The following is a 25,215-nucleotide window of genomic DNA, read 5'->3' on the forward strand; positions in this document are numbered from 1 at the left end:
TCTGACCTATCTAACACAGACCAGAGAATTAATTCTTTGAACTAGAGCAGATCTTTTAGAAGAACATCCAATTTGATTTGGTTCTCACCCTGATCTCCCCACTAGTAATGAGCTCAAGGCCATTTTGTACAGGCTGGTGTCCATATCATCTCCTGGGTTTCACCATGGCTATTCCCTAATATCTGCCATCTCCAAATAGCAGCCCTTGGTCCTTGCCATCTGTTGGGCACGTTGCTCTATTAATTCTGGTTTTATCTGCACTGTGATTTTTTACACTCACCTGATCACATTCTTCTTTCAGGCAAAGCAGAAAGTAGACGCCTATCACCTGCAACTCCAGAACCTGTTGTATGAGGTGATGCATCTGCAGAAGGAGATCACCAAATGCCTGGAGTTTAAGTGAGTCCAGCAAGAGAGAAGGAGGCTGTAACTTGAGTTGCACGTGTCAGATACAAAGGGGCTTAGGAAACGTGTGATGCCTAGAGTCACAAGGAGAGCCTAGCTCCAGTCTCGGAAAGATCCTAAGAATCCTGAATGCAGCCATACTAGGGCTGAGAATCTGGCATGTGATCTGGATATCCTGGAGGTTCCTTGGGCAAGTGGAAGGAGACTGGTGCATAGGGAAGAGTCAGGACAGTCAGGATAAATACTGTGAAGGATTTTGATAGGCATCGTGCTGGTCTAAGGAAGTTTTCTTTGGATTAGTCTCTAAAATGCTTAACTGAACTGCACAGTGTAGTTATTCCAGAGGCTGCACCTTCCACCGTCACATCTCTGAGCTGATACAAAGTGAGACTGCCCCTCGGCTGACTCCTCAGTAAATCCCAGGAGACACAGCCAGGCAAGGAACATGTGCTGCCAACACCCAGGAAAGGAATGGCCCTGTTCAGTTATGAACGGTGTGGGGCCTGTTGCCATTTTGCTCTCTGGAACTGTAGTAATTCATGTTGCAAAGTGGGTCTCATAATTGGGAAACAATGAATGCTGAGGTTGTGAGATTGCTGGTAATGGTGCAGCTCTGCACCGGGATTCCTAGCCTCATCCCTCCTCCATCTCTGCAGGTCAAAACATGAGGAGATTGATCTAGTGAGCGTGGATGAATTTTACAAAGAGGCTCCTCCAGAAATCAGCAAGCCTGACATCACCCTCAATGAGCCCCACCAACAGACCCTGGCCCGCCTCGACTGGGAGCTGGAGCAGCGCAAAAGGTAAGCCAGCGGGCCACCATTCAGATCAGTCCTGTCTCTACCTGGCACCAAGCGTTTGCTGGTGTATACATCACAGCCCAGGAACATGCTCTTTGAAAATAACCCAACGATACAGTAACAACAAAGAGGCTACAAAGTCAGTTTAAACTAGTTACTAAAGGACAAATGGCAGGTCCCTTTGTAACACACAGATGGGCCTGTCTCTCAGAACTGTTTCTACCGTACAGTAGTTTCTGGTTTATTCCAAACAGTGTCTTGATCCTGTTTCTCAGTTCAGGGAGTCTTCTCTCATGTGACTAATTAAAGGGAGCCGGAGCTATGCCCTGGTCTCTTCCCAGAAGAACAACACCCATTGTTTGACAGAAGTGGGCTGTGAAGAGTAATTCTGCATTTTAAAAGCCTAAGAGCTCCCTAGTTCAAACGAGGAAGGGGAGGTGTATGTTATGAGGGATGTAACTATGATGTCATTGATTCAGGCAGCCCCATATAGAGCCGTGCTTTTTAACTAGGGCCACTTGACTTCGTTGACTCTGGAAGCTGATCCTTGTAGCAAGGAGTGGGCCAGCAATGCAGCCATGGTGGCAGTGCTTAGATCTGATCAGCTGTGTGCCTGTGAAATCCAGTGTCCACAAGACTGGCTGTGGAATTGACCTGCAATCCTGTACTAGACAGGGGATGGCCTTAGTCTTTTTAGTGCAGTTGAACATGCAGCAAACAGATGCGTGATACTTGGCCTGGCATAAAGAACTACTGGCAAGTCCATGGCTGTGAATTTGTGCTAGTTGCACAGATTATATACACCACCAGGTGGCGCTGAGAGCATGCAATTCTTTGTCCGTTGCTGCTTTCCAATGGGTCATCATTAACGGGCTCAGCCATCACCAATCCTAAATCATCCATCAGTAACCTCAGGAGGAGCATCCTGCCAAAGGATTGCTTTAGTGTCCCGCTAAAAATGTCTGCACATTGGAAACCGTCTTTAAAAAGCAAAGAAGAGCTAGGGTGAGGTTTTCCCTCAGAAGTGAGTGGAAGGTGTGTGGTTAAATCATTAGTCACCTGTGCAACTCCTAGCCCTAGTGCCTACAGTGTTCATGGTCTCTTTTCCCTGGCTTGGCAACTCTAATTTCTGGGGTGTAGTCTCTTGAACTAGCTTAAAAGTAGGTTTTATTTATGAGAACTCTTCTGACTGGAAGCTTTGTGGGTTTCCATTTCTGCCATTCTCCAGCCGGTCACCCCCTCCCATAACATCATGGGATAGGTATGACTATGCTGTTTAGCTAAAGCTGTATTTCTGAGTGAGGCCTGTGTAAAACTGGCATTGTGGGGATCCACGTCTGTCTCGGCGGTTCCGTTCCAAACAGCCTTAGAGCCTTCCTGTCAAAACTGTTTTTCTGATGGAAAATTGGGTTTTCCACAAAACAAGAATTTTTCACAAAACGGCTCTGCATTCCGTGGGAAACCTCCATTTGTTTGGGGGTGAAAAACTGAATGCTCAAAAGCTGAAATATTTTGATTCTGAAATGCCACCGCAGTGTGCAGTGAGAGTTGTAGTTTGGCTGCCTCATGCTTCCATTCTTCTCTATGGGCCAGGCTCCCCAGCTGGACTTCATCTGCCATGATGCAAAACTGCTATGCTACATGCCATCCCTCTTCAAGAGTGGAGACCATGGTACATCCTGGGACATGTAGACCAAGGAGCCTGTATAGAGCAGAATGGTAGCATTGGACACCCAAAGTACAACTCCCATCAGACCCGGCAGTGGCATTTCCAAATCAAAATATTTTGCCTTTCAGGCATTCTGTTTTTTGATGAAAAAAATCACAGGGGCGAAAGAACCATTTTCTGATCAGCAATTATCCTCAGTTCACAATTAAAAGTGATGAGGGGGGTTTCACCTCTTGGGTTCTGAGAGTCAAGCTGGTCTCTCTCTCATTTTATCAGAGCCAGTAGTAAAGGTTCTTTAGGCCAAATAAGTCCGTTAGTCATATGTGAAACCTCATTGTCCTCCATGAGTTTGCACAGCTATTATGAATAGGCACTTAATAAAAATTAAAAAAAAAATGCTTCTGATGACCGCACATGATGGAAAAGACTTTCCTGTAGCTGTTTTAGCTCTGCGGGGCTAACAGACCCAATAAAGCAGCATGAATGTACTTTGTCGCTAAAGTCAGCAGTTGAGATGCTAATATGGGAGCAGATCTGGGGAGTAAGGAGGGTCCATTCCTATGTCCTCATTTCTTCAAGTAGAAAAGCGCTTGGAATATGTTGCTGTGTTTACTAAATGGCACATTTACTCTTCAAGTTTCTCAGTTTCTCCTCAGTTTTATTTTCATAGATTCCAAAGCCTGAAGGGACCAGCTAGTCTGGAATGGAGTTTACTACCTGCTTTGGGCTGCTTCCACAGGCAACCCAACTCTGAGAAGATCCATGTGGAGATCCCACCTCAACAGTTCTCTCTTAACAGATTCATGCTCTCTTGAACTCTCTTCAGGGTTCTTTTCAACTTTTCCAGTTTTCCAGCTCTGCTAAGTTTCTTGCTGTTTGTCTTCCCTTTCCCTTGGATTTTAATGAACTCTTCATTTATCACATCACTTCAGAGGCGACAGCAAGGTCAGATATTGATCGAAATAGGCTCTGAAGCAGACTTCAAAGCATAGAGGGACCTGTCGCAGTTCAGGAGCCCCTGACAGTGGAATCAGGAGCTCTGGATCCTGAGGTTTAGAAATGCACCAACAGGGAGCAGAGATTCTGATCTGACATGTGTCTCCTTTGTGAACGCAGTGCTGTAAATGAGCTTCTCTTGTGCAGGCTGGCGGAGAAGTATAAGGAGTGTCTGGCCAACAAGGAGAAGATCCTGAAGGAGATCGAAGTGAAGAAGGAATATCTGAGCAGCCTCCAGCCCCGGCTCAACAGCATCATGCAGGTACTTCCTGAGCTTAACCCAGCACTCCTCTTTGCCTGGGAGACTGGCCGCTTGCAGTGAGAGTCTGTGTGTTTCCTGCTAGGTGGATCAGAAACCCTTTGTGCTGCCCTTGCCTGTCTGCCCTCTAACCCTCAGTTGTTGTGGGGTAGCTGGTGTGGGGACAGGCGGTCTAAATCCACAGAAAGGGAGATTCAGAGCACTGGGAGCAAGGGGACTGAGGCTGTTCAGAGGCGTTGGAACTACTTCCTGCTCCTTTACCTGCGCTTCCAAATCCTCACAGGGCGAGGATTTCCTGTGCAATCCCATTGTGCAGCGGCCCCTGCCGAGGTGCTGGCAGAAGACTCGTTAGATGGGACCTTCCATGGAGAGCAATTGTAGCTTCCTCCCCTTGCATCAGATTGGCTGGGAAGAGCAGGTGAAGGAAGTGGGTTCTCTCCCATCTGCAGAGCCATTAGTCCTCCCCCTGTTATCTCTGGTGGCTGCTGCTGCTGAGCACCCCAAGGTGCCCTCTGTCCAGAGGGTTGTGTGTGCTCCTGGCACAGGTTCCAGGTCTCCTGCACTGCAGCATAGAGCACAAAGCACTCAGTGACTGGGCTGGTGTGCAAACAATTCCAGTGCTAATCGTGCATGTGATTTGTGTCCCACCAGGCCTCCCTCCCTGTCCAAGAGTATCTCTTCATGCCTTTCGACCAGGCACATAAGCAGTACGAGACGGCTAGACACTTGCCACCACCTCTCTATGTACTCTTTGTCCAAGCCAATGCCTATGGGCAGGCCTGTGGTGAGTATCAATGGCGGGGGAGTGGGGGTAAGGCAGTGGAGACAGCCTTCATCTGTGTCACTGAAAGCTGTGATCTGAGGGGAGTGAGGAGTCCATCCCCCATGGGCCAAATTTCACAGCTGCCTGCAGAAAACCCTGCTGTTGCAAGACTCACGGATGACTCTGCTTCATCCAATCCACTCTGCCTCCGCTGCTTCTGCACGCCCTGTGTGGCTCCTCCACCACTGCTCTTGGAGCCCGGTTGGGAGCAGCCACAACCTGGGAGCCAGCCTGATGAAGCAGCATCGTTTGAGAACCTAATTCATTTGGCTGCTGTGGCTGAATCCCTCGCCCCCGCCCTCCCACACCCCTCCTTTGAGAGCTCTTTTCAAACCTCTGCCCCTTCCATCCCTGGTGGCCCACTCAAGGTGATCAGGGATTGTGGGCACTGCTGCAGTGACGGCTTTAAAGCCAGCAGCCAACTCAGATATGCCACGTCAACAGCCCCCACAGTAGTATGGCGTTGGCACTTGGCACTCCTGCCTGTTGGGCTGTCATGATCCAGGACCATTCAGAAAGGGCTGTTGAAGGCCATGTCTGCGCTGTTGGGACAAAAGCGGCGTAGCTATGTTGGTGGACCTATGCAGCCATACCCCCGTGATGGAAGGGGTGTTTCCATTGATGTCCGCACTCCAGCGCCTCCAAGCAATGGAAGCATTCTTCTGTCAGCCTAGCTGCGTCTACACTGTGGGTTAGGTCAACATAGCTACGGCGCTCGGAGGGGTGGGTTTTTCACACGCCGAACGATGTAGCAGCCTGGACCAGGCCTTACTGCTTGCTGGGTACGGCTTGGGAGATCAGCTCCTGTGTGGCTTCCTCTAGTGGGACAAAGCCCGTAACTTGTCAGGGAGACGTGGTCCAGGGCAGAGCCTTGAAATTGACCTGGCTCCCATCCCTTGTGTGGCTCATGTGCAGTAAGGAGGCAATCCAACCCCTCAACTTAGGAGAGGCTGAGGGAACTGGGGTTATTTAGTCTGCAGAAGAGAAGAGTGAGTGGGGATTTGATAGCAGCCTTCAACTATCTGAAGGGGGGTTCCAAAGAGGATGGATCTAGACTGTTCTCAGTGGTACCAGATGACAGAACAAGGAGCAATGGTCTCAAGTTGCAGTGGGGGCGGTTTAGATTAGATATTAGGAAACACTATTTCACTAGGAGGGTGGTGAAGCACTGGAATGCGTTACCTAGGGAGGTGGCGGAATCTCCTTCCGTAGAGGTTTTTAAGACCTGGCTTGACAAAGCCCTGGCTGGGATGATTTAGCTGGGAATTGGTCCTGCTTTGAGCAGGGGGTTGGACTAGATACCTCCTGAGGTCCTTTCCAACCCTGATATTCTGTGATTCTAAGTCCTCTGTCAAAGCACATGGGTTGGCAGCTCCCAGGAGAGCCCAGGCTAATGCCCTCTGTGCTGACTGTACCTCAGTGCGCTCCTGTAACTTCATCTGCCAGTCAAGGGGCCCCCTTCCTTGCCCTGCAAATTCACTGTTGCTGAGACCTGTTTAACTGTCATCTGCTTCTCAACACACACAGCCAGGGGATAGCACTTCTTTTCATCACTCTTCCTCTCCCTTCTGGCCCCTCTCCCTCCCCTCCGTCCCGTCCTTTTCAGGCCCACCCCATTAGCTAACATGAAACCCTCCTCCCAGCCCCTCAGGCAGGATGAGTACCTTTCTTTCCTTGCATCTGAGACCTGCCAGAAGCCTCCTTTGTAGCAGAAGATGGTTTGTTTTTAAAATAGCCAAATCCCCGCCCCCCGGGTTTAGAGCTTCCTAGAGCCCCGACAGGGCCCAGCGTAGAACCCCAGTGTGTGGCCCTTCTAATTCTCTGTGCAGTGCTTGGATACTGTGGTGATGGGCACCCTGGAAACCCCTAAACCAATCCCACAGCTGAGCTCTTGGGGCTGAGACTCCTTAGGGATTGCCAGGCTAGATTGGACCCGAGGCCAGTCTCCGAGAGTGGCCAGCACCAGATGCTTCAGGGGAAGACGTAAGAAGCCTGCAGTAGCAGATGTGGGATAATGGGCTCCCATATTAAGTCTCAACCTGATTTCTAATAGTTAGTTTTGGTGCTTCAGGACATATCATTAATATAACTGGATAGTCTTGTTATTCGTATACATGACCAGTCCTTTTTTTCTTGTCCACTGTCTGTAGTGGGCCACTCTCTTACCACTTCAAAAGTTATTTTTCCTCCCTTGGTATCCTGCTGTTAATTGATTTCTCTCATTAGACTGACCTCACACTTGGTAAAGCACCCCCATCCTTTCATGTATTTGTACCTGTTCCTGTATTTTTCACTTCATGCATCTGATGAAGTGGGTTCTAGCCCATGAAAGCTTACGCCCAGATAAATGTGTTAGTCTCTAAGGTGCCACAAGGACTCCTCGTTGTCCTTTTTTAGACTCTTGCAAAATTCTTGGCCTCAACAACTTCAGTGGCAGTGAGTTCCATAGTCTTAATTAAATGTTGTGTGAAAAAGGACGTCCTGTGATCAGTTTTGAATTGTTCTTTTTACTCCTTCCAATTGCTGACATGCAGACATGTGCATGCCAAACGCTGCTGACCAACTTTCATCTCTAGTTCTTCTTGGGATGTTTCAGTTGAGGCTCCTCAGCCCAGATGCAGTTACCTGCTACAGCGATGAGCCTGGTAAAAATGCCTTGATGGGTGTTGCATTGCACAAAATCCATTTAAAGCAGGATCACAACACATCTGGCATTTTGCCCGACATAGGGGATACCAGCATTTGGGGAATGGGGCGTATCGATAGAGGGTAATGCGAAACAATAATCCGAGTGGGAAACTTGTGATTTCCCCCTCGCACCACAATGTCACTAGAGTGTCTGGGTGTCATTACTGCCGTTCCACCTGAGGAGAGGTGCACAAAGCATTGGATGGGAGGGTGATGTCACCACAGCTCTGGAGAATGCTTACAAACAAAATGTCTTACACTGTGCCGCAGAGATGCCCGTGATGCTGCAGGTTCAGATCAGCTGCCCACTAGGCACTGAATCTGCCTGTTGCGAGTGGGGAAGAGGCTACAGAAGTAATTTGACAAACTCCTTGGCATCCTTGCTTCCAAGCTTGATGCCTCTCTAGGTGGCCGGCAGCAGCAACCTTCCCTTTAACTGCCTGGCTTCCTACCTCAAGATGTGCTGAATGGCGCTTTGCCTTCCACAGATAAGAAGCTGGCTGTGGCAATCGAAGGGAGTGTGGAAGAAGCTAAAGCCCTTTACAAGCCACCAGAGGACTCCCAAGGTAAGTTATAACTTGATATCCCACCTGCCTGCCTTGGCCCAGCCTGCGGGCTGAAAGCTGATACTGGGGCGGGGGGTGGTGGAAGGATCCGAGGAGCAGAGTTGTTCCTTGGGCAGGGCTTAACTAGCTCTATCGCTTATATCTGTGCAGTGGTTGCTTAACTAGCCTTGGCTCCTCCCTCACACCCGACTCATCCTCCTGGAGAGACCAGCTGCCGGGTGTTAGGAAGAGTCCCTCCAGCACTGCCCAGTTGCACACGGCGATCTCGGTAGTGTAGAGGCTGTAAAGGGGCCAAAAGGCATGTAACATGCCGAGGGCCTCAGCTGTGCTAAGTGCCCCTTTGTGGGGCACCGGTGTCTCCCCAGGCAGTGCTGGGGTAGTGGGTCCCTGGGGCATGTGGTGCCAGGGTACCTCCTTGTCACTGTGATGTTTGGACAGTCTCTCAAATGGATCCCTGCGCATGGCTCTTGCTTATCCCTCTGTTTGAATGTGCAGATGACGAGAGTGATTCTGATGCTGAAGAGGAGCAGACCACGGTAAGGGACTAGCACAGCCCCAATACTGAAATCCTTGGGTCTACTCTCACCTCACGTGGGTGGGCCCACCTCTGTTTCTGCCACTGAAGCATTAGATAGTGCCTAGAGTGGGGGGCTGAGTTGGGGCCAGGGCTTCTCTTCCCTGCTCTGCCGCTGATCCAGCGTGTGATCTTGAGCAAGTCACTTCTCCTCTGGGCCTCAACGTGCCAATCTGTAAAATAGGACCGACGATGCCTCCTGTCACAGATCCACAGGGTCAACTCCAGGGGTGGCCAACCTGAGCCTTTGAAGGAGCCAAAATTTACCAATGTACATTGCCAAAGAGCCACAGTAACACGTCACAGCAGCTCCCCCACCCCGCTCCCAGCACCTCCCACCCACCGACAGCCCTGCCGATCAGCTGTTTCATGGCATGCAGGAGGCTCGGGGGGTGGGGGAGGAGTGAGGCCATGGCAGGCTTGGGAGGGGGTGGAAAGGGGTGGAGTGGGTGCAGGGCCAGGGGTTGAGCAGTGAGCACCCCCCGGCACACTGGAAAGTTGGCGCCTGTAACTCCAGCCCCGGAGTCGGTGTCTAGACAAGGAGCCGCATATTAACCTCTGAAGAGCCGCATGTGGCTCCGGCGCCCCGGCTGGCCACCCCGGTCTAGTCCATGCCCAGCCTGTAACCAGTCCCTTGGGAGTGACCCCTTTAGTGCCCTGGGCCCCAAGGACTTACACTGCTCCTAGAGTATCTGCAGTGCCACCAGGCAGCCTTTCCAAAGCAAGTCTCCTGGCCTTCAGAATCGGAAAGTCCTTTGGTTAGCATGGAGCGCTGATTTAAATCAGCAATGTAAATCGTGATTTAAATCACCCAGTGGAAAACCTCATTTATATAATTGATTTTAATCATTTGTACTTCGGTGATTTTTATGAAGAAAAGTGCAACTTTATTGGTTGATTATAACCATTAAAACATGTTGATTTACAACTAAATAGAACCTGTACACTTGATTTGGTATATCTTTTTGTTATCTTGGGGGATAAACTGAAACTATATAAATTTATTTAAGTAATTATATAGCTTCATAGTTTCAAATTCTTGTTAATTGTACAAGGGTGAATGACATATTGCTTATTTACTAGGTAATTCGCTTTTTGCGCCTGATTTGTGTCAAATTTCATAAGGGTGGTAACTGGAATTTAATTAAACACACAGAACAGCATTATAAGATTTATTTTTATTATACAAACCAACTTTTAAATGTTTTGGATACATAAACTTCTCTTATCAAAACATGTTTCACATTTACAACTCAATAGGGATTCATTGTAGTCTCTGAATTACTTGATTATTTCAGGTCAGCGAGGAAAAATTTTCAAACATGCTGATAGGAAAGTGACTGGAGCTTAAGTTCCTACTCACCTCAGTCTCATAAAAAGGAGAGACCATTTCCTACGTTACTTGGGCTGTCCTTCAGACTTTCAAAACTAGTAGACTTCATTCCCTCCCTCCCCATTTTTATTCCTTTTAAACCGGTTTACAAGAAAAACTTACTGTGATTTGGAATAACATCAAAAAGAATCTGATTTCAAATAAAATCGAATTTCTTAATTTTTTTTCTTTTTTCAAATGAAACCTCACTGATTTTTCTCTACCCTGGTGTGGAGAGGCAAAGGTTGGGGTAGAATTCACCCTGGCCAGCACTGCCATCTGTCCCTTTCTCCCGAGTCCCTGGGGTCCTTCTGGCTCCAGAGGCAAGCTCTTAGCTCCCTGCCACCTTTCCCCTTTGTTCTCCAGCTCCAGGCCTTTGCTCTGCTTCTCCCTGCCGGGGGGATCTGCTTCCTCTTGGCTGTGGGTTGCTAGGTGTGAATGTCCTGGCTATTGGGGTTCCTTTTGCCTTTCGGGATCCTCCATTGATATGGGTCAGTTTCAGCCAGTCCTGACACACCCATTTACACCCCCCCACACACACAGTTACATGGCCCAACACCTCCTGTCCCCTGCTCTGCCCCATGAACCGCTTTTTAATCCTTTACATTCCGTGCATAGCAATGCAAGGCTTGGGGGAAACTGAGGCATACAGAGGAATAATAAAAAATATTACCAAAATTCTCACTTTGTCACACCTCCCAAGGAGGGGATGTGAGGGTTAATGTTCTCAGAGCGCTTTCCGTTTTCAATCTGTTTTCAAAGGCAGTGGGAGTTGCGCACCGAACTGCCCTAAGTACCTTTGAAAACCTTCTCCTAGGAGGTTTGCATGACTGGGCTCTGTATGCCAGGCATAGGGTTCAGGTTCTTAGTGCTTTGGGAGAAGGTGCACACACAGTACGGGCCGATGCTATCGGAGAGAGCACTCAGCAGCTCCTGAGATCCCCGATTACTTGGCAAATCACAGCTCTGTGCCTCAGTTTCCCTATCTGTAAATTCCCTACCTGGCATCCAGGATGCTGCATGGAGTAGTTATAATTAAGTTACTGTGTGAGTGCTAAGCATTGTTTTGCCTGCAAAAGACAGAAGCTTACCCCATTTGCCATGAGCACGTTGCCATGGGGTGGGAAGAATGTGACATGTTTTCAGGCGCTGTGATTTTGCTCTCCACTGCTGCAGAAGCGTCGCCGCCCCACGCTGGGCGTGCAGCTGGATGACAAGCGCAAGGAGATGCTGAAGAGACACCCACTGTCTGTTACCATTGACCTCAAGTGCAAAGGTACAAGGGCATTAGACATCGCGAGTCGGGTTCTGATCTCAGTGTAAATCCATTGACTTCAGTGAGCCATTGGATGTACACCTGTGCCTGTGAGATCAGAATGTGGCCTCCAGAGTCGAGTTTCAAAGATCCACCTTTCTGAGTAGCTGGGAGTGAGTCACACAAGAGTCCCCCCCCTGTGTGACTGAACAATGATCTTCATGGCAGGTCGGCCCAGAGTGAGCCAAACCATTCCATGTAGGCGGTGGGGGACAAAGACAGGAGAGACCAGTGCCCTGGCCTCCCAAACGAAAGGGCAAGTGAACTCGAACTGTGGTACTGGTGGAGTTGCCAGAGCACCCTGGCGCAGCTGTTCTGGGGAGGGAAACTTGTCTGGCTTCCTATTGTATGGTATTCTCATGCCCTCTGGATGGGCCGGGGTGTTTGGTCCTCAGTAATCTCTAGGCAGTTCTTTGCTTCTCTGCTCTCGGGCACAGGGAAGCAGGGTTTTATCTGTCGGTTCTGAGAACATAGAGCCGTTGGTGCAAAAATCAGGGCCCTCTGGCTGTGCCCTTTGGCCTCTGCACCAGCAGCTCTGCGGTCCCAGGCTCGCGTGGAAGCACTTGGCTCTGCCTCCTCCAGCAGAAACTCCTCTGCATGGGGCTTGGCACCCTGCAACACCAGAATTCAGGAGCTTCTGCTTCTGCAGCACTGTGTTAGTCTCACAGGTTGCCAAGGCCACCTCTGAGGGGAACCACGCCCTGCAGTTGGTACGTCCTAGCACCAGACAGTGGCTGTGCTGGCGCGGGCATTTCAGATGGCACCTCTGTGCCATTTCCAGACGTGGCAGTGCTTGTCCTGTTGGCATGAGGGGCCAGGGAGACGGGGTTTCCTTGGCCATGTGTTGCACTCTTCTCCCATATGTAGGATTCCCAGGGTAGCAGTATGTAGTGTGACAAAGCTCTGTCCTTGACTCCGTGGGTCCTGTGTTTCCTGATGGATTTTGCTAACCTCAGAGGCTCACTGTGACCCCCCACATGGCCCTTCTCTCTATAGAGGCAAGGGTCACAGTCCACTGAGCCATTTTCATCATAAGCCAGCAAGGGAGGTAAGGAGAAACAACCCTCCCTTGTACAGTCTCTGTTGTCTCCCAGTATCCGTGATTAATCAGGGAGGGGAGGGGGGGAGCCCGGGCCCACCCTCTACTCCGGGCTCCTGCCCAGGGACCCTAAAATTAGCAGCTATGGAAGCTGACTTTTGGGAAATAGGGCGTGTACAATTCCCTGGGCTACTTCCCCACAGCAGTCCCCACTCAATATCTTCTTCACAATTACCTCAGGGCCTCCTTCCTTGCACCTGATATGGATTCGTACTACTTCATTCCTCCAACAGCTCCCTCCTATAGCTCCTGACACCCACACCGCACTGACTAACTGGGATGCTTTTAACTAGTTCCAGCCAGTCCTTGATTGGCTTCAGGTGTCCCAATCAATCTAGCTATCTCCACTGCCTTCTAGAAGGATCTTAATGGGCCCCAGGTGTCTTGATTAACCTGGAGCAACTGCTATTTGGTTACCATGGTACCAGGGATTTGTTTAGTCTGGGGCTAACATATCTGTTCCTCGCTACTTTACTGTAGCCATCTGGCCTTGCCCCATCACAGTAGGGCCTACAGCTGTCCAGTCTCAGGCTCGGGATCTTGTCCTGTCCCACAAGCCAAGCAGGATCAGGCTGGTCAGTACTTGGCTGGGAAAGCGGTGCTGGGAGTTCAGCAAGGGGTGCACTTTGCTTTGAGCCAGCATTGCCCCAGCGCTCTGGCCTGAGGCTAGGGGATCAAACTCTCTTTCAGAGGAGACCTAGAACCAAAGTCGTTATTCAAGATCCTCAGCACATCTCGTTAGAGAAGGGGTATTAACCCCAGTGGCCTGGCCAGATCCCAGGGTGGGATATTGTATGCTGCCCCTGCACTTTCAGTTCATCTTGATCACTGACTCCCTTATCTCAAATTTCCTTCCCCTGATTTCTAGCTTATAATTGTACATAGTTCCCCCCATTTGGTGTCAGTGTCTACATCTGGCCAGAGTCAGCAGCCGCATGAGCCAGTGAAAGCGTTACGGGGTTTGTGCTCCTCTTGATTGTTTTCTTCCTTTCTTCTCTGCCCTGCTCCATCATCCCCACAAATGGCTTTTCGTTCCCATGCCCCTCGCCAATGTCACCGCACAGACGACAGCGTGCTCCACCTGATCTTCTACTACCTGATGAATCTCAATGTCATGACGGTGAAAACCAAGGTGACCACTGCTACGGAGATGACCACGCCCATCAGCGCTGGGTAAGCTGAGTCCACGGAGGTGTCACGGCCAAGTCTGTTCCCAGTCCTGCACTGGGGATGGAATTTGTCTGACATTGATCTCACCACAGAGGAGCTGCTGTCCTCAGCGTTCGCTGTTCAAAGTGACCCTCAGATATCTCCTGCCAAGCAGCCCACGTGACAGAGGCTTGACTGGTGTTGAGCACGGCAGAGGGCTTAGCAGGACTCCTTCCCCCTGACCTCTAAAAAGCAGCAGCGGGGCTGAGAATTGTCAGGATATGCCTCGCTCCTCCCTTCCCCGGCTGAAAAGTTACAAGCTACTTTCAGTTGGAATGCTGCCTGCATTTCTGCTCCTGCCTCAGAGTGAGCAGCCCAGCAGAGCTTGGACCTGGTGGCTTTATCTCAGCCTTCCCTGCATGAGGCGACTACCAGCAGGGAGAGCTGTAGACTTGAAAATCCTCCTGAACGAGGCAGTTGGCCGCATTGCTCATGTAGCGTCCTTCCCTTCAGCAAGGGGGACCCGTCCCGCAGCCCTTTGTCGGCCAGCCGCTAGGGTGATGCAGCTGTTCATTCAGCTGCAGTTCGGGGGAGGTTGGGGCGGGACGCGGTGCAGAGACAGAGTCCTTCTCTAATCTGATTTATCCCCTGCAGTGAGACTGAGGGATCAGAGTAAAGGGAGATGGTCACGTGGATTTGATCATTGGGAAAACAAATCTGCTCCCCTTGGAGTGCGGCGTGTCTCCCGCTTCAGCCAGCGGGCCCAGATTAATAGGTTAGCGCCCAGTCAGGAGGAGCTGGGGCATCTCATCTGCTTGTCGCATTTAATTACCATCTTGCAGATGAATAGTTTCCTTCCCTTCCCCAGGCCTGTCTGGCACTCTCCCTCCACCTCCTTGTTCTGCGGGTCACCTTGTCTCAAGAGCCGTGGATAATGCCTTCTGCCAGAGAACCCATCCAAGTTTGATTAGTGTGAGAACTGGGCTGAAACTGCAGCTGCAGAAACCTGCCCTGGACATTAATTCAGCAGAAAATGCCCAGTTCTGAAGGAGCTCCAGGGATGAGATGGGAAGTGGGGGCTGCTTGTCTGTGCACCTCATAGCGTGAGCTTCTACGTGGCAGTGGACAGGCCCCCTGGCTTGGAGAGCTTTCTCCATGGCAGTGCACCCTTGCTGGTCAGGGGCAGGGAAGAGGGATGTTCCTGCACGGCAGGGCCCCCCCTTGCCAGCTGCGGGGAGGAGAGGTTCCTGTGCAGCAAATGGAGTCATAGTTAATAGCAGGCTGCCTGCAGACTCTTCCAGCTCAGTCCTTTGTCGCCTGCAGCTGCCCTTCATCAACTTGCCTCTCCACCTCAGGGCCCCGTGTGCTTTGCAGTGAGCCGGCCCTGTGTTCTGCAGCAGGGGTCCTGTGCCCCTCGGGGCATGGTGCAGATTCTGTGGCAAGTGCAGACACCTTTCAAACAAGATTTCTGTGGCATGGTATGTTCAGCCAGCTGCCCCTCTTGTCTGTGGGGAGATTAGTAGCAATTTCTTTTACACCAGCCCTGCAGTTTGTTTTCAGCAGGCCACAGGTTGGCCATCTTTAGGTTTCAGAGTCAACCCATTCAGATGGCTTGGCGTAGTTCGCCCCTCTCAGCTGCTCCTCCAGGTTCCCGCAAACTCAGCCCATCAGTGCATCGATTTACACGCGGGTCGTGTTTTCATAGTTATTGCTACAGCCAGGCAGGGGAGACCGCGTCCAGGAAAAGGAGATTCTGGATCCCAGTTCTACAGCCAGGGGGGAAATCCGTGGCTGTGGGGCCCTGCTTGAAATGCGCTTCGTCCATGGCCAGTGCACCCTGCTCTTAATGATCCCAAAGAGCACTGTCATTTTGGAAACGGTGTGGCTGACTTTAGGCTTCCCTCTCCCCCAGAGATCTGCTGTCTCCAGGCTCCCTGCTGAACTGCCTGTATCCTGGGGATCACGGGAAGAGAACTCCAAATCCAGCCAACCAGTTCCAGTTCGATAAAGTCGGGTGAGTCGGCTGTACATCTGCCCCTACCCTTTGTCATGTCCAGCGCCGCCCATGGAGGCCAGTCAGGCAGGGCAGCCTAGAGCAGAAGACCAGAGTGCCTGCGTCGTTCCCATCATGACGTGCAACCTAAAGGGCTTCTCTTGCCAGTGTGCGCTCTGGGGAAGCTTTCTAGCCCAGGACGGCTGGGGCAGCCAGGCTGAATGGCAATACCCTACACTCAGGCTGGGCTGCTGCTTCCAGAACAGCTGGGTGATATGGTGGCTCTCTATAATGGAAGCCTTGTTTAGCTGGGAAAAGAACTCCGATACCTGGAGTTCGGGACTCAGATGCCTGCCCGTTTGGGGTGTGCATGGCTGCATCAGGAGCCGGAGTCATACTGTTGGTCAGTGTCGGGGAGATGGGTCTGTCTGCTGCTTCAGGCACTCCAGGTCTGGCTTTCACACATCAGGGAGATCCCCCTCTGTCCTGCGTGGCATTGCAATATTTTCCTTTTGTCTCCTAAGCATCCTGACCCTGAGTGATTACGTGACAGACCTGGGGCACCCCTACGTGTGGGTGCAGAAGCTGGGTGGCCTGCATTTCCCCAAAGATCAGCCTCAGGTATGTCTGAGGCACAAGCCCTAGCGACGGAAGGTGTTTCCTGAGGCCCTGCCAGGCTGTCATCCCCTCTGCTCTGCAAGAGGCTGCTTCTCACACTTGGGATCTGAAGTCAACGGGTGCCATTCTTTTAGGCTCAACGCCAGGTGCAGCCAGCTTTGGTGGCCACTGCAGGATCACATGGCAGTCACTCCTGAGCTCAGCTTTAGGGGCTGAATTGCGGCAGGGACAGGCTGGTGTTTCCACAGTCTGGCTCGGCCATGGCCCAGCCTTGTTGGCTTGGTGGGAGCCAAATCTAGCTCCTCTTCTCAAGTGGGAGTTAGTTTCCTTCGGGCTAATTAGATGGAGGGGGATGGGCATGTTCCAGAGAGTAACCAGAGGGAAATGTATTTTCCCAGTGTGCTGTGCACTGTGGGATACTATGCTCAAGGAATTCCAACACAGCCAACTGTCGGCCCCTGCTAGTGGGGGAGGAAGGAAATCCAGGCTCTAGGTCACAGTCCTCCCTGTCCGCAGCCCACAGTGACCGCAGATAACTCGCTGAGTGCCAGCCACATGGAGATGACTATGAAGTTGCTCAGGACGAGGCTGCAGTCCCGCCTGGCTCTCCACAAGCAGTTTGCTTCACTTGGTAAGGACACCGCATCCGCCCAGTGATCTCCCTCCTCCCCTGAGCATAGAACACCGGCCATCAGAGCAGGGTTGTCCGTTTGAATCCTGTTAGAAGAGGTGACAGTAACGTTTCCTTGAAAGGATTCCATGGCTCTCCGCCGGCAGAACTGCCATGCTCCCTTGTCCTTTCCGCAGACACAGTACACGGCTCCTGCTTTCAGAACAGGAAAGTGAAACCCTGGTCCCTGCAGTGATCATCTCTGACCCCCCCCCCCCTTGTTGGAGTTCTACTTACAGTGGCTCTGTACAAATGGCCCCGTGGGTGTCTCCTGGTGGCCAGATCAAACTCCCCGTATACCCAGTGGAAGGTTGGTCTAACTGGCCAGTGCTGCAAGTTCCACCTGGCTTCAGAAAGTCCAGCTGGTCTTTCTGTCTTTGGTGCTGTCAGCAGCCGTGAAGGCTCTGCAGATAGTGTGTGAGGAAGGTTTTGCTTCGGCTCACTTGCTCCCAGCAGCTGGATTGGGCTGCATTCACTCTGCCCTCTAACCCCATGCTGGGAATCAGTTGGGCACGTGGAGGGAGCTGAGTTGCTCCCCTCACAGCCTGCACTTTGCCGAAGTTTCTCCCGTCCATGTGCAGACCTGCCCCACCCTGCCCAGCCTGTGGGCTCTGGAGGGATCACGGCACAGGCTGGTGAGCTGCCGGATGCTCTCGCACATCCCTCTAGTCAGTGTCTGGAGACATCAACTTCAACTGAAGAGGCCCCTGGACTCCATTTGACTGTACCTGAGCTTCTCCCCTCCCAGCCCCCCGGTTCTGTCTTGATTGCCCCAGACAGTGCAGTGGGGTTTGATCCGGCCCATGGGGTTCAGCGCTGCTCAGCTGGCTTTGTCGTTGCTTTCAGAGCATGGCATCGTGCCGGTCTCCAGTGAGTGCCAGCATCTCTTCCCTTCCAAGGTCGTGTCGCGCTTGGTGAAGTGGGCTGCGCTCCCCTACGAGGATTACCTGGTAGGTGCAGATGCCTTAGGTGCAGCGCCAGAGCAAGGGACCGGCTTCAGCTCCCCATTCCCCATGGCAGAAGCAAATCCATAACCCTGCACTTTCCTGTCCTCGGTGCCCACGCTGCAGATCTGAGCGCACAGCTTTGTTTATCCCCCTTCCCGGGCATCTCCCCCTGCAGGAGCTGTCCTACACCAAAGATGTCGTGGAGGCTGGCTTGGCTGAAGACACTCACCTCTATTATACGGCGCTGGTAGAGAGAGGGACAGGTGGGTGAGTTTACCTTCCTTTAGTCTCAGGCTCCAGGGAGTGCCGCGTGTGGCTTCCCTTGTTCCCTCTGACATTACACTCAGAAGCAGCCAGTGGGATGTGCACCCCTCAAGCCTGAGGAGGGGTTAGCACATGTTGATGGTCCTTGAAAGGCTGAGACGTCACTAGCAGGTGTCAGCAGCAGAAGCTGTTGGGACAGTTAGATCAGTGGTCTCAACCGTTGTGGACAGCTGTGCCCTTTCACTAGACAGTGGCTCCGGGGGAGATCTGCCGTTGTTCCTCCCCCAATAAGTGACTGGTGTGGGCTCTTCTAGACTTTGACTTCGGCCAGCGCACAGCTTCAGTCAGCCATCTGCTCTCCTCCCTTGCTCGGCCAGCACCCTGGGTCCTCCCTGGAATGCTGGGAGGCATAACCATGCCTGGAAGCTATGCTGGCTTTCTTTCCATCATTGCCTCCCTGACAGGCACCGATGTCGTTCTCCGGAATGCTCTGGCTCTGTCACTGAGTAGCTGGTTGGGGGAGACAGAGTCCTCCCAGGCCATCAACCTAGATTCCGAAAAGCAGATTCAGTGTGCTGGAAACAAGCCGAACTGAATGGGAACTGCCCATTGGCTTGAGAGCTGTGCCGAGGCCATGTGCATCCCTGAGGGGTGGGGAGGTTCAGGGGTCGTGTGTAATCCTAGATCTCTTCCTTTGCACGTCTCAGCCAAACTCCAGGCAGCTGTCGTGCTGAATCCAGGCTACTCTTCCATGCCACCCATCTTTAACCTGTGTCTGAACTGGAAAGGGGAGAAAACCAATAGCAACGACGACAACATTCGGGTAAACTGGAGGGGAGAGGGAGAGGGGTCAGATCTAATGTGGTTTGGAAGTGCCAGAGCCACTGCTGGGTGATGCCAGTCACTGGCCTGTTGGAAGGAGTAAATCAGCAGGCATGGCAGAGGCTGGGGGGGTGAATGGGCCGTGGAGTCTGAACTCCCCTCTTGCCTTTTGGGAGGTAGCCTGGCTGAAGCATCTTGGTAGCAACTGTACCGGACCTGCTGAGGAAGGATGGGGGAGGATGGAGAGATCTTGGGTTTCCAGGGGTGTCGAGCCAGCCCCTTCACCATAAAGCAAGGTTCCTGCAGCAGATGGGGGGGGGCGGTCCCTGGAGGAGACACTTCGCAAGCAGGCTGGCTAACCTAGTGAGGAGGTCTTTAAATTAGGTTCACTGGGGGAAGGAGACCAAAGCCCTGAGATAAGTGGGATACCAGGAGGAAGCACGAGCAGATCGCGAGAGGGGAGGACTCGTGCCTCATACTGAGAAAGCAGGACGATCAGCGAGTTATCTTAAGTGCCTATACACAAATGCAAGAAGCCTGAGGAAAAAAGCAGGGAGAACTGGAAGTCCTGGCACAGTCAAGAATTATGATGCGATTGGAATAACAGAGACTTGGTGGGATAACTCACATGACTGGAGCACTGTCATGGATGGATATAAACTGTTCCGGAAGGACAGACAGGGCAGAAAAGGTAGGGGAGTTGCATTGTATGTAAGAGCAGTATTGACTGCTCAGAACTCCAGTATGAAACTGCAGAAAAACCTGAGAGTCTCTAGATTAAGTTTAGAAGTGTGAGCAACACGGGTGATGTCCTGGTGTGAGTCTGCTATAGACCACCAGACCAGGGGGATGAGATGAATGAGGCTTTCTTCTGGCAACTAACAGAAGTTACTAGATCACAGGCCCTGGTTCTCATGGGGACTTTAATCACCCTGATATCTGCTGGGAGAGCAATACAGCAGTGCACAGACAATCCAGGAAGTTTTTGGAAAGTGTAGGGGACAATTTCCTGGTGCAAGTGCTGGAGGAACCAACTAGGGGCAGAACTCTTCTTGACCTGCTGCTCACAAACAGGGAAGAATTAGTAGAGGAAGCAAAAGTGGGTGGGAACCTGGGAGGCAGTGACCATGAGATGGTCGAGTTCAGGATCCTGACACAAGGAAGAAAGGAGAGCAGCAGACTACAGACCCTGGACTTCAGAAAAGCAGACTTTGACTCCCTCAGGGAATTGATGGGCAGGAGCCCCTGAGAGAATAACATGAAGGGGAAAGGAGTCCAGGAGAGCTGGCTGTATTCTAAAGACTCCTTATTGAAATTGCAGGAACAAACCATCCCGATGTGTAGAAAGAATAGTAAATATGGCAGGCGACCAGCTTGGCTTAACAGTGAAATCCTTGCTGATCTTAAACACAAAAAAGAAGCTTACAAGAAGTGGAAGCTTGGACAAATGATCAGGAAGGAATATAAAAATATTGCTCAGGCATGTAGGAGTGAAATCAGGAAGGCCAAATCACACTTGGAGTTGCAGCTAGCAAGAGATGTTAAGAGTAACAAGAAGGGTTTCTTCAGGTATATTAGCAACAAGAAGAAAGTCAAGGAAAGTGTGGGCCCCTTACTGAATGAGGGAGGCAACCTAGTGACCGAGGATGTGGAAAAAGCTAATGTACTCAATGCTTTTTTTGCCTCTGTCTTCACGCATAAGGTCAGCTCCCAGACTACTGTGCTGCCCAGTGCAGTAATGGGGAGGAGGTGACCAGCCCTCTGTGGAGAAAGAAGTGGTTTGGGACTATTTAGAAAAACTGGACAAGCACAGGTCCATGGGGCCGGATGTGCTGCATCCGAGGGTGCTAAAGGAGTTGGCGGATGTGATTGCAGAGCCATTGGCCATTATCTTTAAAAACTCATGGCAAGCAGGGGAGGTCCTGGATGACTGGAAAAAGGCTAATGTAGTGCCCATCTTTAAAAAAGGGAAGGAGGAGGATCCGGGGAACTACAGGCCAGTCAGCCTCACCTCAGTCCCTGGAAAAATCATGGAGCAGGTCCTCAAGGAATCAGTTCTGAAGCATTTAGAGGAGAGGAAAGTGATCAGGAACAGTCAGCATGGATTCACCAAGGGCAAGTCGTGCCTGACTAACCTAATTGTCTTCTATGAGGAGATAACTGGGTCTGTGGATGAGGGGAAAGCAGTGGATGTGTTATTCCTTGACTTTAGCAAAGCTTTTGATACGGTCTCCCACTGTATTCTTGCCATCAACTTAAAGAAATATGGGCTGGATGAATGGACTATAAGGTGGATAGAAAGCTGGCTAGATCATCTGGCTCAACGAGTAGCGATCAATGGCTCCATGTCTAGTTGGCAGCTGGTATCAAGCAGAGTGCCCCAAGGGCCAGTCCTGGGGTCGGTTTTGTTCAGTATCTTCATTAATGATCTGGAGGATGGTGTGGACTGCACCCTCAGCAAGTTTGCAGATGACACTAAACTGGGAGGAGTGGTAGATACACAGGAGCGTAGGGATAGGATACAGAGGGACCTAGACAAATTAGAGGATTGGGCCAAAAGAAATCTGATGAGGTTCAACAAGAACAAGTGCAGAGTTCTACTCTTAGGACGGAAGAATCCCATGCACTGCTACAGACGAGGGACCGAGTGGTTAGGCAGAAGTTCTGCAGAAAAGGACCTAGGGGTTACAGTGGATGAGAAGCTGGATATGAGTCAACAGTGTGCCCTTGTTGCCATGAAGGCTAACGGCATTTTGGGCTGTATAAGTAGGAGCATTGGCAGCAGATCGAAGGACATGATCATTCCCCTCTATTCGGCATTGGTGAGGCCTCATCTGGAGTACTGTGTCCAGTTTTGGACCCCACACTACAAGAAGGATGTGGAAAAATTGGAAAGAGTCCAGCAGAGGGCAAAAAAAAAATGATTAGGGGGCTGGAGCACATGACTTATGAGGAGAGCCTGAGGGAACTGGGATTATTTAGACTGCAGAAGAGAAAAATAAGGGGGGATTTGATAGCTGCTTTCAACTACCTGAAGGGGGGTTCCAAAGAGGATGGATCTAGACTGTTCTCAGTGGTACCAGATGACAGAACAAGGAGTAATGGTCTCAAGTTGCAGTGGGGGAGGTTTAGGAAACACTATTTCACTAGGAGGGTGGTGAAGCACTGGAATGGGTTACCTAGGGAGGTGGTGGAATCTCCTTCCTTAGAGGTTTTTAAGGCCCGGCTTGACAAAGCCCTGGCTGGGATGATTTAGTTGGGAATTGGTCCTGCTTTGAGCAGGGGCTTGGACTAGATGACCTCCTGAGGTCCCTTCCAACCCTGAGATTCTATGATTCTGTGACTGTCCATAGCGTAGGAAGGGAAAGTAACGAGTGATCAGCTGGCCAGAGTTCCCCATGAGACTGATCCCATCCCCCGGCTCTTGCAGGCAATGGAGAGCGAGGTCAACGTCTGCTACAAGGAGCTGTGCGGGCCAAAGCCTGGCTACCAGCTCCTGACCAATCAGCTGCAGCGCTTGTGCGTCGTGCTGGACGTCTACCTGGAAACAGAGTCCCACGACACCAGCGTGGAAGGGCCCAAGGAGTTCCCCCAGGAGAAGATGTGCCTGCGTCTTGTCAGGTGAGGGCGCAGCCCACTGCCAGGAGGCCTTGGCGAGCAGGCAGAGGCCTGCGCTGGAGCCAATGCCGACACACACAGGGACCATACGTAGCTCTCTGATCAGCAAGACTCCATGTGGGGGACACGCCAGGGAGGTAAACAGTTAATATGAAGTGAATCAGACGCCGTCTAAGGAGGTAGTTTCTAGAGCTGCACTGTTCCCTGGAGCATGCAGCTCTGCAGATCACTCCCTCCCACTTTACACTCGAAACCAGCTGAGCATCACTCGGAGCATCTCGTTTGCTGCCTGCAGAGATCTCTCTCCCCCACCCCCATGAGCAGGCGGTTCCTCCTGCCCCCGGCTTCTCTCTGCTGCGGCTGGCCTGTAGAACACTTCCACACAGGAACGAGCCTGGGCTGCTCCGAGATCAGCCAATGCCATTTACTCCCTGTTTTCCAGGCCTTGATCTCTGGGGCTGATTGTACTCCTCCCCGCCACCCCCTCGACTGATCTGCCCCAAGCAGGCCCTTGATTGACTCCTGCACCCGAGCTGTCCAGATCCTGGGCGGAGCCAGGTGTGGTCCCCTGTGAGCCAAGGCTCTTGTTTCTCTAGTAGCTGCCCCTGGCTCTTTGCCATGGCGTGGCATAGAAGTCTGTCCTGGGCTCATCCACACCTGCTGGCCTGGCCCTTAACCATGAGTGACTGACCTTTAAATGGTGCATCCCCATGGTCTGTCCTGCCCCTAGGTAGAAGCTCCTCCCCCACCCCCCAGAAATGGGCTCTCAGGAGCATCCCCCGGGTCGGGGGTCTCAAGCTGAACCCACCACACACACCTCATTCTAACAAGCAGGTTCTCCTGCTCTGGCACGTGCCTCTCACCATTTCATCCCTTTCTGCGAGCACTGGACTAATGCTCACCAATCACCCCAGTCTGTACTCAGCCAAAGAACAGTTGCTGGGCAAGCTTCCCCCAAACAGTGCGGCCGTTCCAGTCTGAGCATCCTCCCAGTCTCTCTCCCACTGCACCATGAGCCCGCCCTGCAGATCCCTGGCCAACTTGAGTAGCTACTTACTGCTTTTGAGCCTAATTGTCCTGGCAGTTTTACACGGGGCAAATGGCTCTTGGAATGAGACTGTGAAGCTCCCTGCAGGAGACACTCTGAATGAGGCTCAGCCCATAGGCTCCTGGTTTGTTTCCTCTGCACCCATACTTGAGAGATCCCCCTCATTGAAAGGTCTTGTGCAGGGGTTCTCAACCAGGGGTCCAGGGCCCTCTAGGGGGTGGTGAGCAGGTTTCAGGGGGTCCGCCCAGCAGGGCTAGCGTTAGACTCGCTGGGGCCCAGGGCAGACAGCCGAAGTCCCACTGCATGGGGCTGAAGCCCAGGGCCCTTAGCCCCACGACTCGGGTCTGAAGCCAAAGCCTGAGTAACTTAGCTTCGCGGGGACCCGTGTAGCATGGGGCCCCAGACAATTGCCCTGCTTGCTAACCCTTAACGCCAGCCCTGGCTTTTAGATGCAGAAAACCAGTTGTGGCACAGGTGCGCTGTGGAGTTTTTATAGCATGTTGGGGGGCCTCAGAAAGAAAAAGGTTGGAACCCCTGGTCAAGTGCATACTGCAGCCTCACCTCCCACTCTTTCATCTCCTCTTGCAGGGGGCCCAACCGGATGAAGCCATTTAAGTACAACCATCCTCAGGGGTTCTTCAGTCACCGCTGACCCCATCACCAGGATTGTCTTGCCTCCAACCACTGAACTCCCGCAGCACCTGAATCTCCATGCAACCGTTGTTCTCAGCTGGTTGGGGGTCAACCACATCCCCCAGCAACCTCCCCTGCCCCTCCAGGCAGAGCTCCCATTCCAGCGTTGCTTCCTAGGGGTGTTTGAAAGTATTAAATTGTAGATGAAGAAAAGTCCGTGTCTGGTCAGTGTGTGAATGCCAGCTGCACCTTGGTGGGTGTGTCTGGCCACGGCCCGGCTGAGGGCAGCGGCTGGATCATTGCTAGCGATGCCTATTAGGGAGCTATGCTCACAGCTTCTCTAAAGGGTCCCGGGGGGATGTCCCAGGGGCGTGGCTCAGCGAATAGCCCATAAAGAGTGGCAGCTCCCAGGCTTCTGCGCTAGGGACACAGACATGATGGAGGAGATGTCATTGGACTGTCATTCCCTTCTCGTTCTCTGTGCCCATGCGGGCCTTTTCAGCCGCTTGCCCCTCTGTCCTGCCCTTCTGCTGGGCCCAAGAAAGGACTTCAATCACCCCTGCACCACCACTTCCATGCCTTGAAGAAGCTCTTTTGATCAGGGATGGAAATCCTATCCCAGCTCCTGTGGGAGGAGCTTCGGCTCCTTTGACTCCAGAGCCACTTCCCTTGTTTGCCGTGAGCCCCTGGCAATGGCAGGTGGAATGGGTGTATGTTAGCCCACAGCTGCAGGAGTGTGGCTGGGTAAGAAGAGGTAGCATGTCTGCAGCTAGCTCGGGGTTTGCTCTGAAACCTGGCAGCAAATCTGCTGTCTCAGAAGGGGGGCTCCTGGTATTCGCTGCCCCTTGCTTGGCTCTGTCGATTCTCCCCCTCTTGAAATGCCACTG

The 25,215-nt window shown here is 51.9% G+C and overlaps 1 protein-coding gene across 3 annotated transcripts in view; it reads left to right on the forward strand.

The window, feature by feature from the left end:
- Window positions 1-24,544, forward strand: part of THOC5 (THO complex subunit 5) — a 29,489-nt gene extending 4,945 nt beyond the window's left edge. For all 3 annotated transcript variants that reach the window (XM_054006561.1, XM_054006563.1, XM_054006562.1), the window contains 16 exons: window positions 302-399; window positions 1,062-1,208; window positions 4,018-4,132; window positions 4,781-4,913; window positions 8,129-8,206; window positions 8,702-8,742; window positions 11,329-11,428; window positions 13,631-13,739; window positions 15,628-15,729; window positions 16,233-16,329; window positions 16,843-16,957; window positions 17,843-17,946; window positions 18,119-18,206; window positions 18,915-19,030; window positions 22,460-22,650; window positions 24,284-24,544. In XM_054006561.1, coding sequence (XP_053862536.1) covers window positions 302-399; window positions 1,062-1,208; window positions 4,018-4,132; window positions 4,781-4,913; window positions 8,129-8,206; window positions 8,702-8,742; window positions 11,329-11,428; window positions 13,631-13,739; window positions 15,628-15,729; window positions 16,233-16,329; window positions 16,843-16,957; window positions 17,843-17,946; window positions 18,119-18,206; window positions 18,915-19,030; window positions 22,460-22,650; window positions 24,284-24,347 — 1,698 coding nt within the window. In that variant the 3' untranslated portion in view covers window positions 24,348-24,544. The remainder of the gene's footprint in view (window positions 1-301; window positions 400-1,061; window positions 1,209-4,017; window positions 4,133-4,780; window positions 4,914-8,128; window positions 8,207-8,701; window positions 8,743-11,328; window positions 11,429-13,630; window positions 13,740-15,627; window positions 15,730-16,232; window positions 16,330-16,842; window positions 16,958-17,842; window positions 17,947-18,118; window positions 18,207-18,914; window positions 19,031-22,459; window positions 22,651-24,283) is intronic.
- Window positions 24,545-25,215: the final 671 nt, after the last annotated feature.

The sequence above is a fragment of the Malaclemys terrapin genome, chromosome 16, assembly GCF_027887155.1.
Source record: "Malaclemys terrapin pileata isolate rMalTer1 chromosome 16, rMalTer1.hap1, whole genome shotgun sequence".
NCBI classification, from domain to species: domain Eukaryota; kingdom Metazoa; phylum Chordata; order Testudines; family Emydidae; genus Malaclemys; species Malaclemys terrapin.